General features: G+C 50.5%; 1 protein-coding gene across 1 annotated transcript; it reads right to left on the bottom strand.

Annotated features, from left to right (window-relative positions):
* Nucleotides 1-8,590: 8,590 nt before the first annotated feature.
* RHO (rhodopsin) lies at nt 8,591-12,506 on the bottom strand. Its single transcript, NM_001127627.1, has 5 exons — nt 12,146-12,506; nt 11,071-11,239; nt 9,865-10,030; nt 9,493-9,732; nt 8,591-8,716 (listed from the first exon to the last, which is right to left on the bottom strand). Exons 1-5 carry the CDS (start codon nt 12,504-12,506, stop codon nt 8,591-8,593), a joined length of 1,062 nt encoding a protein of 353 aa, NP_001121099.1.
* Between the last annotated feature and the right edge of the window lie 3,513 nt (nt 12,507-16,019).

Raw genomic sequence — 16,019 nt, 5'->3', positions numbered from 1 at the left:
TCAATGACCATATGGCAGGCATGATCGACGTCTCATTAACAGTATCGGGAATTCAGCTCCCTGAGGGAATTAATGTTCAGGGACTCCTTACTGACAGACAGGCTGTGCAGCTTAATACCACTGTATATTTGTCAGCATCTCTTTGCTGAGAAACAATGCCCTATCCCAGCTCTCTCTCATCAACTCTTGGCCCAGCCCAGTAACATTCCCATTTCTCAGACAGAGAAATGGAGAATTTGAAAAAAAACACTCAAAAAAACCCCAAGGGACTTTCCCAGGATTACCCTGCCCTTGTCTCCATATTCAAGGAAGAAGGGGCAGGAGAGGGTCTGGAAATTACCTCTTGGGCCGCAGGAGGCTATGGCCTGATGGTTTCTGAGAACGAGACCCTTTTGATCTGACTGGAAAGAGGGGAATGGGCTGGGTGAGTCTTCAAATGGACCCATGGATTGAGTGTCTAGAAGAAATTTGTTTGGACATAAAAGAAGTCAGACACTGAAGGATGAAAGATGAAAAGTAAAACTTAGCTTCATGCTTCTTTACTGTCCAGCCACACCTGGCCTCTCATGTTCACTCCTCAGAGATAATGGGGGTGATAGCCCCCCCATTACTTTAGGAGCTGGGCTCGCAACCTTGCTTATTCCAGGGCTCTGGCAAACCTGAACTGTTTCAAATCAGGGCTGAAAATGTGCAAAACAGTATCTTTCAGGTCTTCAGTTCTTCAAAGACCGTCTCTTCCGGTCCCTGCTACCCCACCCCCAAATCCCTGTCCCCATTTCACTCCCACACACTCAAAATGAAAAGTTAGCACCTGTACCCCTGACCCTCAGGTCTATTCCTGAGAAGAGTGAAAAGGGAGACCAAACTCTTGCTAGGAGGTAGTTTCCGGGCTGAGTGGTTTGGGGAATCTTCCCATTGCAAGGCAGCTAGATCAGAACCCCTTGTCGTATTACTATTATTGATATTATTACGATATTTGTTAAGCATTTATACTATGTGTTGATTCCTGTTCTAAGCACTGGGGTAGATACGAGCTAATCATGTGGGACACAATATCTGCCCCACACGGGGCTCGTGGTCTAAGTAGAGGGAAAACAAGAATTGAATCCCCATTTTACAGATGGGGAAACTGAGTCACAGAGAAGTGAAATAACTTGCCCAAGGTCACACAACAGGCACGTGGATGAGAGGGGATTAGAACCCAGGACCTCTGACTACCAGGGTCCGTGCTCTCTCCTCTAGGCTATGCTGCTTCCCATTCTCATTCTTGGAATCCAAAGAACCTAATGCATGGCTCAGACTTTTGGGTTGTTCTGGGGATGGTCAGGAGGCAGATCATTAAACGAAGAAACCATGAGACTTCATGGAGAATCCCTGCTCACAGAGAGCCAGGGAAGCAAGGTGACCTGGTGGAAAAAGTCAGAGTCTGGGATCTAATCCTGTCTCTGCCACTTGCCTGTTTGGTGAACTTGGGCCAGCTACTGAATTTCTCTGAGCCTCAGTTTCTTCATCCGTAAAATGGGGATTCAATACCTGTCCTCCCTCCCATTTAGACTGTGAGCCCTGTGTGGGACAGAGACTGCGTCTGACCTGATGGTCTTGTCTCTCCCTCAGTGCTTAGTATGTTGGGCACATAGTAGGCGCTTAACAAATACCACATTTATTATTATGACTGATTATTACCCAGCCAGAGACAGTGCAATATGAAGGGGAGGGGAAGGAAAGGGAGCCATTCATTCCCTCAGCCCTGATTCATCTATTCCCTGGCTGGAGTAGATCCCAGGTGTCATGTACCAAGAGGTGGGAGGATGGTGGAGAAAAGAGGTTTTGCTGTAATGCTAAAAAGCATTACTTGGGGCTGTTTCCCACTGCTCTATAACTGCCAAGGACAGTTTCCCAGGCGACTCAGGAAACGTATTCTCCCATCCCTGCTGGCAGCAGCCTACCATGCCAAGGGGATTACTCATGAGCAGGGATACTTCACAAAAGACACAGCCCAGAACAAATCTAAACCCACGGGTCCCTTTAAGAGGAGAAGCAACATCCAGTGGCAAAATTGGAACACGTGAACAGCTGAAGAGGAGAGAGAAGTGGAAGAGAGGAAACACTTGGAATTTGATTTTGGATCCCAGGCTGGCGGGGAGCGTGGTACTTGCCTCAGACCTGTATCCTTAAGCTGGAAAAGGCTCAGAGTCTCAGCACTTCCAAGTCTGGTGCAGCTGTTAAGAGGGTGCAGGTAGAAGGTGGGGCATTCATCCAGCTGGGAGGCAGGGGTAAGTGGCTGCTGGGGGAGGGGCAGGGAGAGAGTGGGGGGCATCTGCTCAGCCCAACCGAGCTGGGCAGGAGCAAAGGAGAAATGGCTGGGAAGAGGAGTGGTCTGAAATGAGAGGGAGTGGTGGCCCAGGCTTAGATAGGCCCTCCCCGAGTCCTGAGCCACAATTCCAACAGAGCAGCCCCTCCTGAAGAAAGGAGCCAGTTCCCCAGACCCCAATGAGCCAAATGCCTGGGTGCAACAAGATGGATCTCCCAGGAGCCTTCAACCAGACATGGTGACTCATTCCTGCCCTTCTGGGAGCATCTCCAGAGCCTGTCTCCTAGTGGAAGGCTTTTTGTGCTGGAGGGGGGGACTTCAGCTCCCAGCTGCCCAAGCATTCTTCTCTTCTCCATGTGTGAGATCATCGTGATCAGGAACCTCAGGGGGGCTGATGTCCATTGTCAGGGAGGAATCTTATGGCAGGGCCTGGGGGAAATGAGAAGGGGCGCAAGAAGAGAAATGTGTGAAAGTGGGATGCCTTGCCCTGCAACTCTCATACTCTTCCACCCATTCCCACACCTGCAATCTCTGAGAGAGATTAGAGAGGGCTGAGGAAGTCGATGGTTGAGTTTCACACAGCGGGAGATGGAGCACTTGGAATTTGTTACCACAGGAAGCTATGCAGGCCAGAAATAGCAATATGTTCAAGGGAGGCTTGGATCAATTCGGGGATAAGCAATCTGATATAGACTACTAGAGGGAGAATTAGGGGTGGAGAGGAAAAGTTAGAGGGGTCACGCGGCCCATCCCTGAATGGAAGGGTGGCCAACCAGGAGGGTGACCGTCATCCAGTTACTCCAAGGATCTTGGAGATGCTCCAAGGCCCCTGTTGGAGCCTGAATCCTAGGCTGGATGGACCACTGGTCTGGATGGCCCATCCAGTGCTATTTAATCATTCGTATTTATTGAGTGCTTATGTGTGTGGAGTATTGTACTAAGCGCTTGAAAGAGTACAGTGCACCAGAGTTGGTAGACACATTTCCTGCCCCCAAGAGAAGCAGTGTTGCCTAGTGGATAGAGCACAGGCCTTGGAGTCAGAAGGACCTGGGTTCTAATTTCGGCTCCACCACGTAGCTGCTGTGTGACCTTGGGTGAGTCGCTTCACTTCTCTGTGCCTCAGTTACCTCAGCTGTAAAATGGAGATTAAGACTGTGAGCCTCCTCTGGGACAGGGACTGTGTCCAACTCGATTTGATTGTATCTGACTCAGTGCTTAGTACAGAGCCTGGCACATAGTGCATAACAAATACTGCAATTATTATTATTATTATCGAGCTTACATGGATGGACCCTAGCCCTGCTGTGTCCAGGGAGCCCACTTGAAACAGACAGTGTGGTTGGAATCAGTCAATAGTATTTATTGAGCCCCTACTGTGTGTAGAGCACTGAGAAGCAGCGGGGCCTGCTGGAAAAAGCACGGGTTTGGGAGTAAGAGGATGTGGGTTCTAATCCCTGCTCTGCCACTTGGCTGCTGTGTGACCTTGGGTAAGCCACTTAACTTCTCTGTGCCTCAGTTACCTCATCTGTAAAATGGGGATTAAGACTGTGAACCCCATGTGGGACAACCTGATTGCCTTGTATCTACCCCAGTGCTTAGAGCAGTGCTTGGCACACAGTAAACGCTTAACAAATACCATCGTTATTATAGTTATTTACTAAGCACTTGGGCGAGTACAAAATAGCAGAGTTGGTAGTCACATTGCCTGCCCACAAAGGGGAAATGAAGCTTACTTTAAATGGACCACCCTGGAAAGTAGAATGGATTGGCTATGGGCACTGAGAAGTTGGAGAACCTGCATGGAAACAAGAACTGTTCTTTGAAGCCGGAGAGCAGCTACTGAAGACAGAAGCCCATTCAGCAGCAGCTCAGTAAGCATTTGCCCAAAGTGACTGTGAATTCATTTTTCTCCTCTAACTTTATAGCTCTAGGAACCGGGGAACCTACAATTTGCTAAATGGTTTCTTTCCTCGAGCCTGGGAAAGTCGCCTTGTCATCCTTAACCAAACCCATTTACAGTCCCTGTAAGATGTCATTAAGGGTATTGAAGCCCAGCCCAGGCCTAGGACCTTTGGATGACGGAGCCTCCAATGAGATATTCAGATCACATCCTGAGGAAACGCACCCCCCGCCCAACCACACCCCCCCACCACACTCCCCGAACCCAAATTGGTAGGCCCGATTCCTGCCTTCAAGAAGCTTACAGTGTAGAGGGGGAGATGGACATTAACATGAATTACAGAGAGGGAAAAGATCTTCTTTTGGGTTTGGCTCAGTCTGGCTCTGCTTTGTTAGCCTAGAAGGTGGAGCCTCTTCTTTGGACTGACTAGAGCAGAACAGGGAAGAGAGGGACCAGCTCTCTGGACAGTAGTGGGTCTGAAACAAGAGAAAAAACAGCCTCAAAGCTGCTAGGTCAGGCTAAGATTTCCAGATATCCCTTGTGTGGGGGAATGTTCCTTATTTCCTTGCTTTGTCCTGTTTCCCTGGTGGACATGTGATTTCAGAAGGGTCTTGAAGATGAGGACTGTGCTCTGTTAGACGTGAAGGGGGAGGGTATGAGCAAGAGTTCGGCCATGGGAGACGTGAGAAAGAGGGACAGCAAGTTAGCATGAGAGGCATAGAGAGTGCAAGATGGGGTGTGGTGGGAGAAAAAAGTGGGTTGATTAGGAAGGAGAGAGATGGTTGAATGTCTTAAAGCCAGTGGACAGAAGATTCTGCTTGATGGGGAGATGAGCTCAGAATGAAGTGATCTGGGTAGCAGAATGAAGTATGGACTGGAAGGAACAGAGAGAGACTGGAGGCAAGGAGGTCTGTGAGGAGGCCGATGCAGTAGTCTCCAAACCATCATTCATATCTTTCCTCTTACATATGTACCCCCATCTCCCCTCATGTCCCTTCCCACCTTCAAAGCCCTCCTAAAAAGCCACCTCCCCCAAGAACAATCCCCTGATGAAATCCCATTAGCCACCTTAGCACTGGTGTGTCTATATGTTTATTAATCATAGAATTCATTGCCTGCTTTCATTTTTATCATTTGTAGCTCTTCTATTTCTCCATTTTTATTTGTTTCCACTTGTCTCCTCCATTAGATTGCAGACATCTCAAGGGCAGGGACACTGCCTTTTACCTCCATTAGTTGTTTCCCAAGTGCCCAGTGCCTAGTACAGAGCCTGAAATATGAGATTCTTTTGTATCATTATTATTATGGTATTTGTTAAGATTTTATTATGTGACAAGCACTGTTCTAAGTACTGGGGCAGACACAAGTCAATTAGGTGGGACACAGTCCCTGTCCCACATAGGGCTCACAATCTAAGTAGGAGGGAGAGCAGGTATTGAATCCCCATTTTAGAGATGAGGAAACTGAGGCACAGAGAAGTGAAGTGACTTGCCCAAAGTCACACGGCAGACAAATGACGGATCCAGGATTAGAATCCAGTTCCTCTGACTTCCAAGCCCAATGCTCTTTCCACAAGGCGATGCTGCTCCTTTATAGAGGAAGCATTTAGTTTTAACAACTTTTCTCCCTTCCAAGCTACATAAAAATTCATTTCCTAATATGGTCACTTGTTTCTCATTTGAGATGGAGATGGAAAGCCAGGATCTGGACCTTGTTCAAAATTGAATGATACTTCCAGTAGAGTTTCTACACACAGTAGACAATACATTTTGAAGAGGATGAGGAAGAGGAGGGGGGAAAGTGGTATTTACTGAAGACCTTCTCTATGCAGAGCACTGTACTAGGCATTTGGGGGAACAGACAGAAGGCATAGAAGACGCAGTCTCCGTCCTCAAGGAAGAGCACAGGACGAAGAATCACGAGCCACAGGTTTGAGGCCCAGTAATGCCATTGACTTGCTGTGTGACACTGGCCAAGCCCCTTAAACTCTCTGGGTGTCAGTTTCCTCATCTGTAAAATAGGGATAAAATGTGAGCCCCGTGTGGGGCAGGGCCTGTGTCCGGCCTCCTTAGCTTGTATCTACCCTGGTGCTGAGCACATAGTATGAGCTTAACAAGTACCATAATAAATAAGAAGAATGGGAAGGATAAATAAACACATATAAGTTGACAAATAGTAGCTAAGAGACTAGATTAAAATCATCAAAGGACTGTCGCAACAGCTAGCAGCCCCGTGGCATGACCCAAGAGGTCAGGGGGTGGCGTGACGTGGGAGTGGGCTCTTGAGGAGGGAATAGAAAGTAGGAAGGGTCACAGCCGGGAGATTTGAGGGGGGAGCTTTGGACTGGGAGCAAAGGCACGAGCAATGAGTCAGAGATGGGAGAGGCAAGAGAGGGAGGCCTCTGGCTCTGGCGACTCAGGGTGTTTATCCACAATACAGCCTCAGGGCAGGGGGGCTGTAGTGCAACTGGTTTAGCTGGGTATGGGATCGCTGCCAAAGGAAGCTGTGGCTCATCCGTAGACAACATCCCACTGCCCAGAACTACTCACCTGACCCTCACCGTCAGTTTGAGGGGGTGTGGGGAGGAACAATAACAGACATTTCTGAAAATGAGAGCAGAGAAATCTTTTAATGTCCAAATACCGTTTCTGTTTGTCTATGTACACCAGCAAAACCAAAGCAAACTCTGAAGTTAGTTTTCGGCATAATGACACCTTGGGAGTATCCATCCCGGGGGGCTCTCACATCAAGAAACTCCAGGATCCTGATGGCACTTTTCCTCCACACACACCTCCCCCCAATCCACACACCCCATCCCTCAGCCCCCATGGCGCTCAGAGAACCATGGGCCCAAATAGCTGGATGTGCCAGACCCAAGGGACTCTGTTGAAACTCATGGTCGCTTTACACACACTGACCAGTGGGAAATGCATCTGCAGAGAGAAATGTACCAGACCAACTTCCCTCCACACTTCCCCATCCCCCATCCCCAAAGACATGGAGGCTTTGAAAATCATGGGCCCCGTGAATCAGGCATCAATTTTTAACCACTGGGTGACTCAGCAAGCCCTGAGTTTCAACACTGTTTAGATTTCATTTCATGAGCGATTGCATTCCCATTTGACTCGCAGGAGCATCCGGGAAGAGAAAAAAGAGTTTTATTTGCACATTGCTCTTTATTAAAGACTGAACTTGCGTGGCTCCTAGAATTTCCCTATTGCTCCTGGAGAAGCCGCAGGCAATTAGAAAAGGGAGAAGAGAGTATTTTACAAAAACCAGCAGAGTCAACAGACGAAAACGCTTTCACACTGTGAAGTCACTGAGCGGGAGGTAAAGGAAGGGAGCTGGAAGACTGAGCACTGAGCACCAGGGAGAGGAGGTGCAGGAGCAGGCTCGGTTGGCGAGGACTCGGGCAATCAAGAGAAAACCTAGGGGCCAAGCAGTCTGCTCAGATCCCGAGGGCTTTCTCCCCCGGCCTGTCCTCTTAAGCAGTTTTTCCTTTTTTAACTTGAAAAGCGGCACACTTGCCCCCTTCACTCCTCTCCCTCCCCCACCCCACCCCCATCATTGTCCCTCCCCAGGGCTGGGCATGGGATACTGTTTACTGGGTCCCTTGGGGTAGGATGTCCAGCCCTGGAGGGGGCAGAGGGGAGGGGAGGTTGGGAAGACAGGGACAAGCGAGGGAGGGAGTAGGGAAAGGAAGGTTGAGGGAGGGGAAGGGGGAGAGAGAGCCTGGGAACCCGCAGGGTTAACAAGGTGGCAAGCGAATTTCGGAAATTTGTTCGGGTTCAGTGAAATCCCAAATGTCACTGACCCTCTGTCTCCACACTTGCTCCAAAGCAGCAGAAACTGGGCCATTTCAACTTTGGGGAGACATCGAATGGTCCAAATGCTGTTTTGATGAGAATGGGTACTGAGCCGCAGCCCGTTTTTCTCAGCCACTGCTGGGCTCATTTTCTGAGGAAATCGTCTGTTGCCGTGAAGGAGAACAGAGCTGGTACCCGGAGGGTTCCAGATCTCTTCCACCCCACAGGAACCCAGGACTCGGTAGCAGGTTCCCAACTGGGCCAAAAAAAAACCCAAAAGAACGAAAGCTCTCCCGGTCCGGGTTTGAGGCCTACCACTCTGCGGCTCAGAAGCCAGACCGAGCCTGAAGTCCTTGGGTGGCTCTGATTTGCTGGAGAGGCCCTTGGTTTCTTTTGAGAGAAACACCCAGCCTCGTTCCACCAGCCACTGCTCCTGACCCGGGTGAGCTCTCCCTGGTGGGTTGGTGTGGATTGGGTGATGTTGGTCATGCGGTTACATTCACACAGATGGGACGGCAGGTGACCTCCAGGGGAGTTCTGGGGGCCAACCACAGATCAAGCACTTTCCTGAGTCTATGCCGGAGAGACCTGGCTGGTGGACACGGAAGACTGCTCGGTCTTGGAAGCCGTGGCCGAGGCCTCGTCGTCGCCCAGCGGGTTCTTGCCGCAGCAGATGGTGGTGAGCATGCAGTTCCGGAACTGGGGGAGGAAGCGTCAGGTTGGAAACCAGGGCAAGGAGACCACAACCAGCAGTCAGTCCCTTCCTAGAGCAGGCTGGTAGCCAAGCTCAGGCACGCTGGGCCCACCCCATCCCCAGTGGGATGCCAGCAATGGTGCGCTGAGGAGGGGGAGGTAGCAGACAGCTTGAGTTCTGGCACCAAGATGGCAGGGTACTTGGGGGTCTTCATCCCAATTCTTGCAGGCCCACGGAAGCCTGTTTATCATGAGGCCCATGAGGATGTCAGCGGTCTTGGGCTTCAGCCTGCCCGAGCGAGAGCCTCCCTTCGGAGAGTTTGGCTTCATCCGGGTTCCCTCTGGCTCCGCCCTACCTCATCCTCGAGAGGTGAAGGGAGAAGGTAAGTACCGTCACCCCGAGGTATGGATAGTGAAGTTTGCCAGAGGTCAGAGCGGACCAAAGCCGGAAAAGGGACCGAGACCAGAAACCCCATCTCCCGACGTTTGGGATTCTGTTACCTCATGCCAATTGGCAGGGCCCTTCCGGGACTCTCGCCCTGCCCTACCCACTTAGACCCCCTAGACTGTAAGCTCCTTGGGGGCAGGGATCACATCTACCTGCCCTGTTGTATTGGATTTTCCCAAGCGCTCAGGCCAGTGCTCCGTCCACAGTAAGCAAGCGCTAGATAATGCCGTTGACTGATTGAATCTGCCCGCCTCCCCCCACCCCCCAGCCTGCTGGGGGCTCTTGCCACACCTCCACTTATACGTAAGGACAAACCAGACATGCTCTCAGTTACCTGCTTGTTCATCATAATGTAGATGACTGGGTTGTAGATTGCAGAACTCTTGGCAAAGAAAGCCGGGACAGTCATGAAGATGGGACCGAAGTTTGATCCCTGGTGAGTGAAGATGTAGAACGCCACACTGGCGTAGGGCACCCAGCAGATCAGGAAAGCAATGACCATGATGATCACCATGCGGGTGACTTCCTTCTCAGCTTTCTGTGTGGTGGCGGACTCCTGCTGCTGGGCTGCAGCCTAAAATGGAGGGCGGAGAGGGGAGGGTCAGGCAGGAAATCCTGAGGGGAGCTGATGAGAAAAGGGGCTAGGCCGGCAGAGAACCCCATATCCAGTCCCCCCAGGTAGAATCGAGTGGGACAGTTTGCTCACCTCTTTGACAGTGAAGACCAGGCGGCCATAGCAGAAGAAAATGATTGTCATTGGGATGGTGAAATGAACCACAAACATGTAGATGACGAAGGACTCGTTGTTGACCTCAGGTCTGAGAGTGTAGTAGTCAATCCCACATGAACACTGCATACCCTCGGGGATATATCTGCAGACAGATCGACGGCATTACCATTTAGCAGCTAACCAGCCCCCCTGGGTAGATGTGTGAGGAGATTGGCAAAGAGGGCATATTGGAGGCATCGGAATGATTCAACCTAAAGATTATATGATGGGTTTAGCCTCTGTATTAGGAAGAAAGGATCAAGGCAAGTGGGAAATGGGCTTTGACTGCAGAAGAGATCTGGTATTCCTTAGATATGACAGATCTCCAGGAGAGAGTGTAGAATCTTCTTGACAGTTGGCTAGGCAGGTGGGTACCTGCCGAGGCTGGGGTAGCTTTGCTGGATGCTGAGGTGGAGACAATCTGTTGAGGGAGGTCCCTTCTGGCCCAAGGATTCTCTAATCACCCTTTAGAGCTGATTCTCACAGCTCTAAAGTGGAGAGAGCACCAGCCTAGAAGTCAGAGGACCTGAGTTCTAATCCCAGAGCCGCCACCTGCTTTCTGTGTGACCTTGGGCAAGTCACCCAACTTCTTTGCGCCTCAGGGGGACTAAACACCTTTATGGATGAATAGTCCCCTCCACTTAGACTGTTCATCCCAGGTGGGACAGGGACTGTGCCTAACCTGATTATCCTGTACCTACCCCAGCATTTAGTACAGCTCTTGACACAGAACAAGCGCTCAACAAATGTCATTTTTATTACTGTTGTTCTCTTTAAAACAAATGAGTCTCCCAACTCACACCACCTCCACAGCTTCCATTTCCCCACTGTCGAAAACCAATTCTAGAGACGTGATCCCTCCCCATCTCCGCAGGCTCAGAGAGCTCATGGTCAGCGTCGATGGGAACGCTGCCTTAGGGGATTTGGGTAGCTCTGCCCAAGATGCTTGACTTGAACCCCCAGGTTAGCTAAGGATTAGGGAAAAGCCAAGTCGAAGAAGGGAAGCAGGTACCCTGGCAGACCTAGCTTCATCACTGGCACAGTTGAGGATGCCCTCCCATCCCGATCCCTCTGAACTCCTCCCCCTGGCATTTCAGGGCTTTCCCTTGGGCTACTGAGCAGGTTTCAGGCAGCTCCCTGTACCTGGACCAGCCAACGAGTGGGGGGAGGGCACAGGCCAGGGCCATGATCCAGGTGAAAGCCACACCCATGATGGCATGGTTCTCCCCAAACCGGAAGTTGCTCATGGGCTTGCAGACCACGATATACCGCTCGATAGCCAACACCACCAGAGACCAGAGCGCAATCTCACCTGCAAGACACAAAGTTAGTTAGGGTATCCGTTTAGCGCTCACTGTGTGCCAAAGCACTGGGCTAAGGTGCAGGGGTAGATACCAGCTCATCAGATCAGACACTGTCCCTGTCCCATGCCAGGTTCCCACTGTGGCTGCAGGAGCGGGAGGTTGAGCCTAGGGAAGAGCCATAGGTCCCTGCCCCAGCTAGCGACATCCTTGGGGAAGCTTCAGGTCCAGAGCCAAAGGGCAACCTCTCCCAATCTCCCCTGATTGAGACCCCCAGGGCGGTTTTAGGATTGACAGTGGAACTTCCCCTTCTGAGGCATCTGCTCCCCTGGGTCTCCCTCCCCTGCAGTCTCAGTGGACAAACTGAAGGGCAGAGAGGTCGAGGAACTCATTTAAGGGAAGCCCATGGCAGAGTGGGGTCAGACTCCAAGCCTCTATGTGCTCCCCGACAGCTTCCCTAAACCCCCTACTCCTTAACAGAGACTCGGGTGCCGAACAGAAGGTGACCTGCCTCCCTCTCCGCCCCAGTGCCATATTTCTGTCCTCCCCACCCTCAGATCCCACGAGACCTCCTGCTCAGCGGCCTCAGGCTGGTCTCTGCCATTCTCTGTTAATGGTTAACAGTCCTCATCTCGGGGTCTGTACCCTCCTTCTAAAAGACTTGAAATTCAAAGAGAAAGGGCCAGGGATGAGTGGAACAGAGACTCTGGAGTGGCTGACCCCATCTGCTGTGTACCTCGGTCCCCAGTAATAGCCAAAGAAGCCTCTTCTCGGTATTGGCTCGAAAATGACTTCGGCCCTCAAGGCGGCCTTCCCCGGGTGGGGAGGAGGTGTTGACAGCTTTCCTCTCCCTTCAGGAGGAAAAAAGGCAGAGTCCAGGAGAGCACCACCTAGGGGGACTCCTGGAAGAAACTTACCCCCCAGTGTGGCAAAGAAGCCTTCGATGTTGCAGCCTGTAGGTCCAAAGACAAAGTAGCCATGCAGGGAAGTATACAGGGTTGTGGTGAAACCGCCTAACACCATGAAGTGGTTGGCAAATGCCAGGTTCAGGAGGATGTAGTTGAGAGGGGTGCGGAGTTTCTTGTGCTGGATGGTTACGTACAGCGTGAGGAAGTTGATGGGGAATCCCAGCATGATGAGCATGAACATGTATGCTGCGAGGACCGAGTACTGCCATGGCTCTGCCAGGTAATACTGGGGATACTCAAAGGGACTCCTGACGACGCCCGTCTTATTGGACATGGGGATGTAAAAGTCCTGGCCCTCCGTCCCATTCATGGTTGCGGCCCTGCGGTTCCCCTCTGGCGCCTGGCTAACTGCCGAGGAGCTACCCTGGACTGCTGCTGGGAGCCTGAGCTACTGGGTCACCATGGGGAGAAGCTGGGGGACAGCCCAGGTGTCCCTGCAGCCTTTATGAGGCAAACCTTCAGCTAAGCTGGAGGGGCTGGTGTCAGCAAACAGGGGATCGGGGGCATTATTAATCGTAATAATCCACACTGGGTTTGCAAGCGCTTGCTAATTGGCTTCCCAGAGCAGCATCAAGGTGACCCTTGTACCGGCAGGAAAAGGGTGGTCCTCTGGGTCTGGTGGGGCAGCCCCAAGAATCAGGGGGAGAACGAGCCAGCGTCGGGTCACCTGGGAATGCAAGGAGCAACAGAGAACCCAATTGGTGCAGCCAATCGCAGAAGTCCATGGGGCTGGAAGTCAGGTAGAGACTGAAGGAAATGAAACAATGAGCCTAAAAGAAATGGATTGCACTGGGCCTCTTCCTCCTATTATGTATTTTGTGGAATTTTCAGAGGAATGTACATTTGGGAGGGGAATGGGCGGGTTTCCTGCAGCAGATAGTTGTGTTTTCCAGGGAGAGGGATTGAACGGGGCAGAAAGGGGAGGGGTGGGAGTGAACCTGGAAAGGGCCAACACACATTTCCGAGACCGGTGAACCCTTGGGTGGAGGAGAAGAGCTTTTTAACCCCCTCTGTGAGGTTGCTCAGGGATCAAAATACCCTACAATTACTTAATTGCCTGCCAGGACAGAGGATAAAATTATGAAATTTCTCCAAGACTCAAGGCACTCAAGGTATAGCTCCTCAAAGTATCTGAGGAGGGAGAAGACAACAGGATGCGGTTAGCCCTGTCTTACAACTAAAGAAAGCCGAGGCCCGGAAAGGGCAAGTGACTTGCCTAAGGTCACACAGCAGCAAGTCAGCCAGCTGTGGAGCCAGGAAAGAAATATAGCACCCTAGCTGGGGCAGGCTGACCTAAAAGTAGATATTGTCCCTCATGATTTCTACTTCGGGTGACTCGGAAGTAGGGAGTCAGGGATGCGGGGGTAAAGCTTTAGGCTATGCTGAACTAAACAGGCCGAAAATGTGGACTCGGTGTCATCTGGGGAAGCCTCATAAATAATCTCCCACCCTCCCGTCCGGACTGAGGAACACGAGGCAACAAGTAAGAAGCATCGCTGTCCAGTTATTTTACTCTCCCTGGTGCCTTCCGAAGAGACAGTAGCCTCTAGACTGGCAGGTTTTCGTAAAATCCCATTACACCAGGATGTGTGGGAACCAAGCACTTTCCAGGTTGGCATTTTTTTGCTCAAGATCAGAAAATGAGCCCTCACAACCCAGAAAACACCAAGTCCTGGCCCAGTCTGCCATATGGGGCAGAAGTGAAAGAAACACAGAGAGCTTCCACTCCAGAGAGAATGGCATTCCAGATCATCTGGAGCATATAGTGAAAACTCATGAAATGGAAGAACTGCATATTTGCAAAGCTGCTCTTACAGAACTGCCATGTACCATAAGAGATTCAGAGGGAGTGGTCAAAGAGAGGGTGACGATCACTACTTCCAGATTCACAGAGACATGGAGCTGGAGAAATCCCCTACTTCCAGGCAGAACATCTAAACCACCCAGGACAAATGGTTTTCTAAACCGTTTTTATAGATCCCCAGGGATGGAAACTCTACAAGCCTCCCTCGAGAACCTGCTCTAATGTTTAAGCATCCTTACGGTTGGGGAATTCTTCCCTATGTCCAACCAAACTCTCTTTCACCATAAACCCTTCACAGAGGGATTTGAAAAATGGGTGTGGAAAATAACCATGGACATCAAAAACAGCTGCTCAGCATCCTCCTAACAATAATCAATGTGGTATTCATTAAGCGCTTACTCTGTGGCAAGCACTGAGAAGCAGTGAGGCCTTCTGGATAGAGCATGGGGCTGGAAGTCAGGAGGACCTAATAATACTACTAATAATGGTATCCATTAAGTACTTACTATGTGCCAGGCACTGTACTATGTGCCGGGGTGGGGCCAAGCAAATTGGGTTGGACGTAGTCCCTGTCCCATGTTGGGCTAAATCTCAATCCCCATTTTACAGATGAAGTAACTGAGGCACAGAGGAAGTGAAATGACTTACCCAGGGTCACACAACAGACAGGCGGCAGAGTCAGCATTCGAGCCCATGACCTTCTGACTCCCAGGCTTGTGCAATATCCACTACACTGTGCTGCTTCTCTAATCCCACCTTCTCCACTTGTCTGCTGTGTGACCTTGGGCAAGTCACTTAACTTCTCTGTGCCTCAATTAGCTAATCTGTAAAATGGGAATTAAGTTGGGGTTAAGACTGGAAACTCCATGTAGGACATGTAGGACTGTAGGACTGCACCCAACCTTGTCTCTCCCCCAGTGCCAAATACAGTGCCTGGCACACAGTAAGTGTTTAACAAATACCATTTTCTTTTTTTTTAAAAAAAGGACCATACTAAGCCCTGGGGTAGATACAAGATAATCAGGTCGGACACAGTCCCTGTCCTACACTGGGCTCATGGTCTAATTAGAAGGGAGGAACAGGTATTTCATCCCCAGCACTGTACTAAGCATTTGGGAGAGTACAATACAACAGAGTTGGTAGAAACATTGTCCGCCCGCAAGGAGCTTACAATCTTGAGGAGGAAAAAGACATAATTGAAATAAATACATTATGGATACATGTACATAAGTGCTGTGGGGCTGAGGGTAGGGTGAATACCAAGTGCCCAAAGAGTAGCATTTTGCTTTAGGTCACTGCTAGGTTTCTTTACTGTTCATTCATTCATTCATTCATTCATTCATTCAACTGTATTTATTGAGCGCATACTGTGTTCAGAGCACTGTAGTAAGCACTTGGTACTAAGTACAATCTACCAATAAACAGACACATTCCCTGCACACATTGAGCTTACTGTCTAGAGAGGTTGTTTTCTACTGAAATATGCTCTGGTCCTATAAAGAGCTATTTGAGTTCTTGGTTCTGGAAGGCCTGTAGGGCACAGACCTGAGAGAAGAACCTCCTGAGTGGACTCTCCGAAAGAAAGGCTGAAAAGTCCTGTTCTGGGGTGATTTAATCCAGGGCTCCTGCTGTTCCATGGCAAACCAGTCATGGGTGATCCTACAAGCCTTGGGTGAGCTCTGGGGATATCCTCTGTGATCCAGCATGGGAAGCAGCTTGGCAAAGTGATCAGAGCACGGGTCTGGGAATCAGAAGGGCATGGGTTTTAATCCTGGCTCTGCCACTTGTCTGCTTTGTGAACTTGGGCAAATCACTTCACTTCTCTGTCCCTCAGTTACCTCATCTGGAAAATGGGGATTGAGACTGTGAGCTCCACGGGGGACTGGGACTGTGTCCAAACTGATTTACTGCCTGTTTACTTGTTTTGATGTCTCTCTCCCTCCTTCTAGACTGTGAGCCCATTGTGGGCGGGGATCGTCCCTGTTGCTGAATTGTACTTTCCAAGCGCTTAGCACAGTG

The sequence above is a fragment of the Ornithorhynchus anatinus genome, chromosome X1 (assembly GCF_004115215.2).
Source record: "Ornithorhynchus anatinus isolate Pmale09 chromosome X1, mOrnAna1.pri.v4, whole genome shotgun sequence".
NCBI lineage: Eukaryota > Metazoa > Chordata > Mammalia > Monotremata > Ornithorhynchidae > Ornithorhynchus > Ornithorhynchus anatinus.
This window is presented reverse-complemented; position numbering and strand designations above follow the sequence as displayed.

Excerpts from the sequence above, each read along its gene's own strand:
- RHO (NM_001127627.1), bottom strand. The coding sequence starts at position 12,506 with ATGAATGGGACGGAGGGCCAGGACTTTTACATCCCCATGTCCAATAAG. Across the intron at positions 10,031-11,070 it reads CCACTCGTTGGCTGGTCCAG|ATATATCCCCGAGGGTATGC; the intron begins GTACAGGGAGCT and ends ATCTGTCTGCAG. Across the intron at positions 8,717-9,492 it reads ACATTATGATGAACAAGCAG|TTCCGGAACTGCATGCTCAC; the intron begins GTAACTGAGAGC and ends TTCCTCCCCCAG.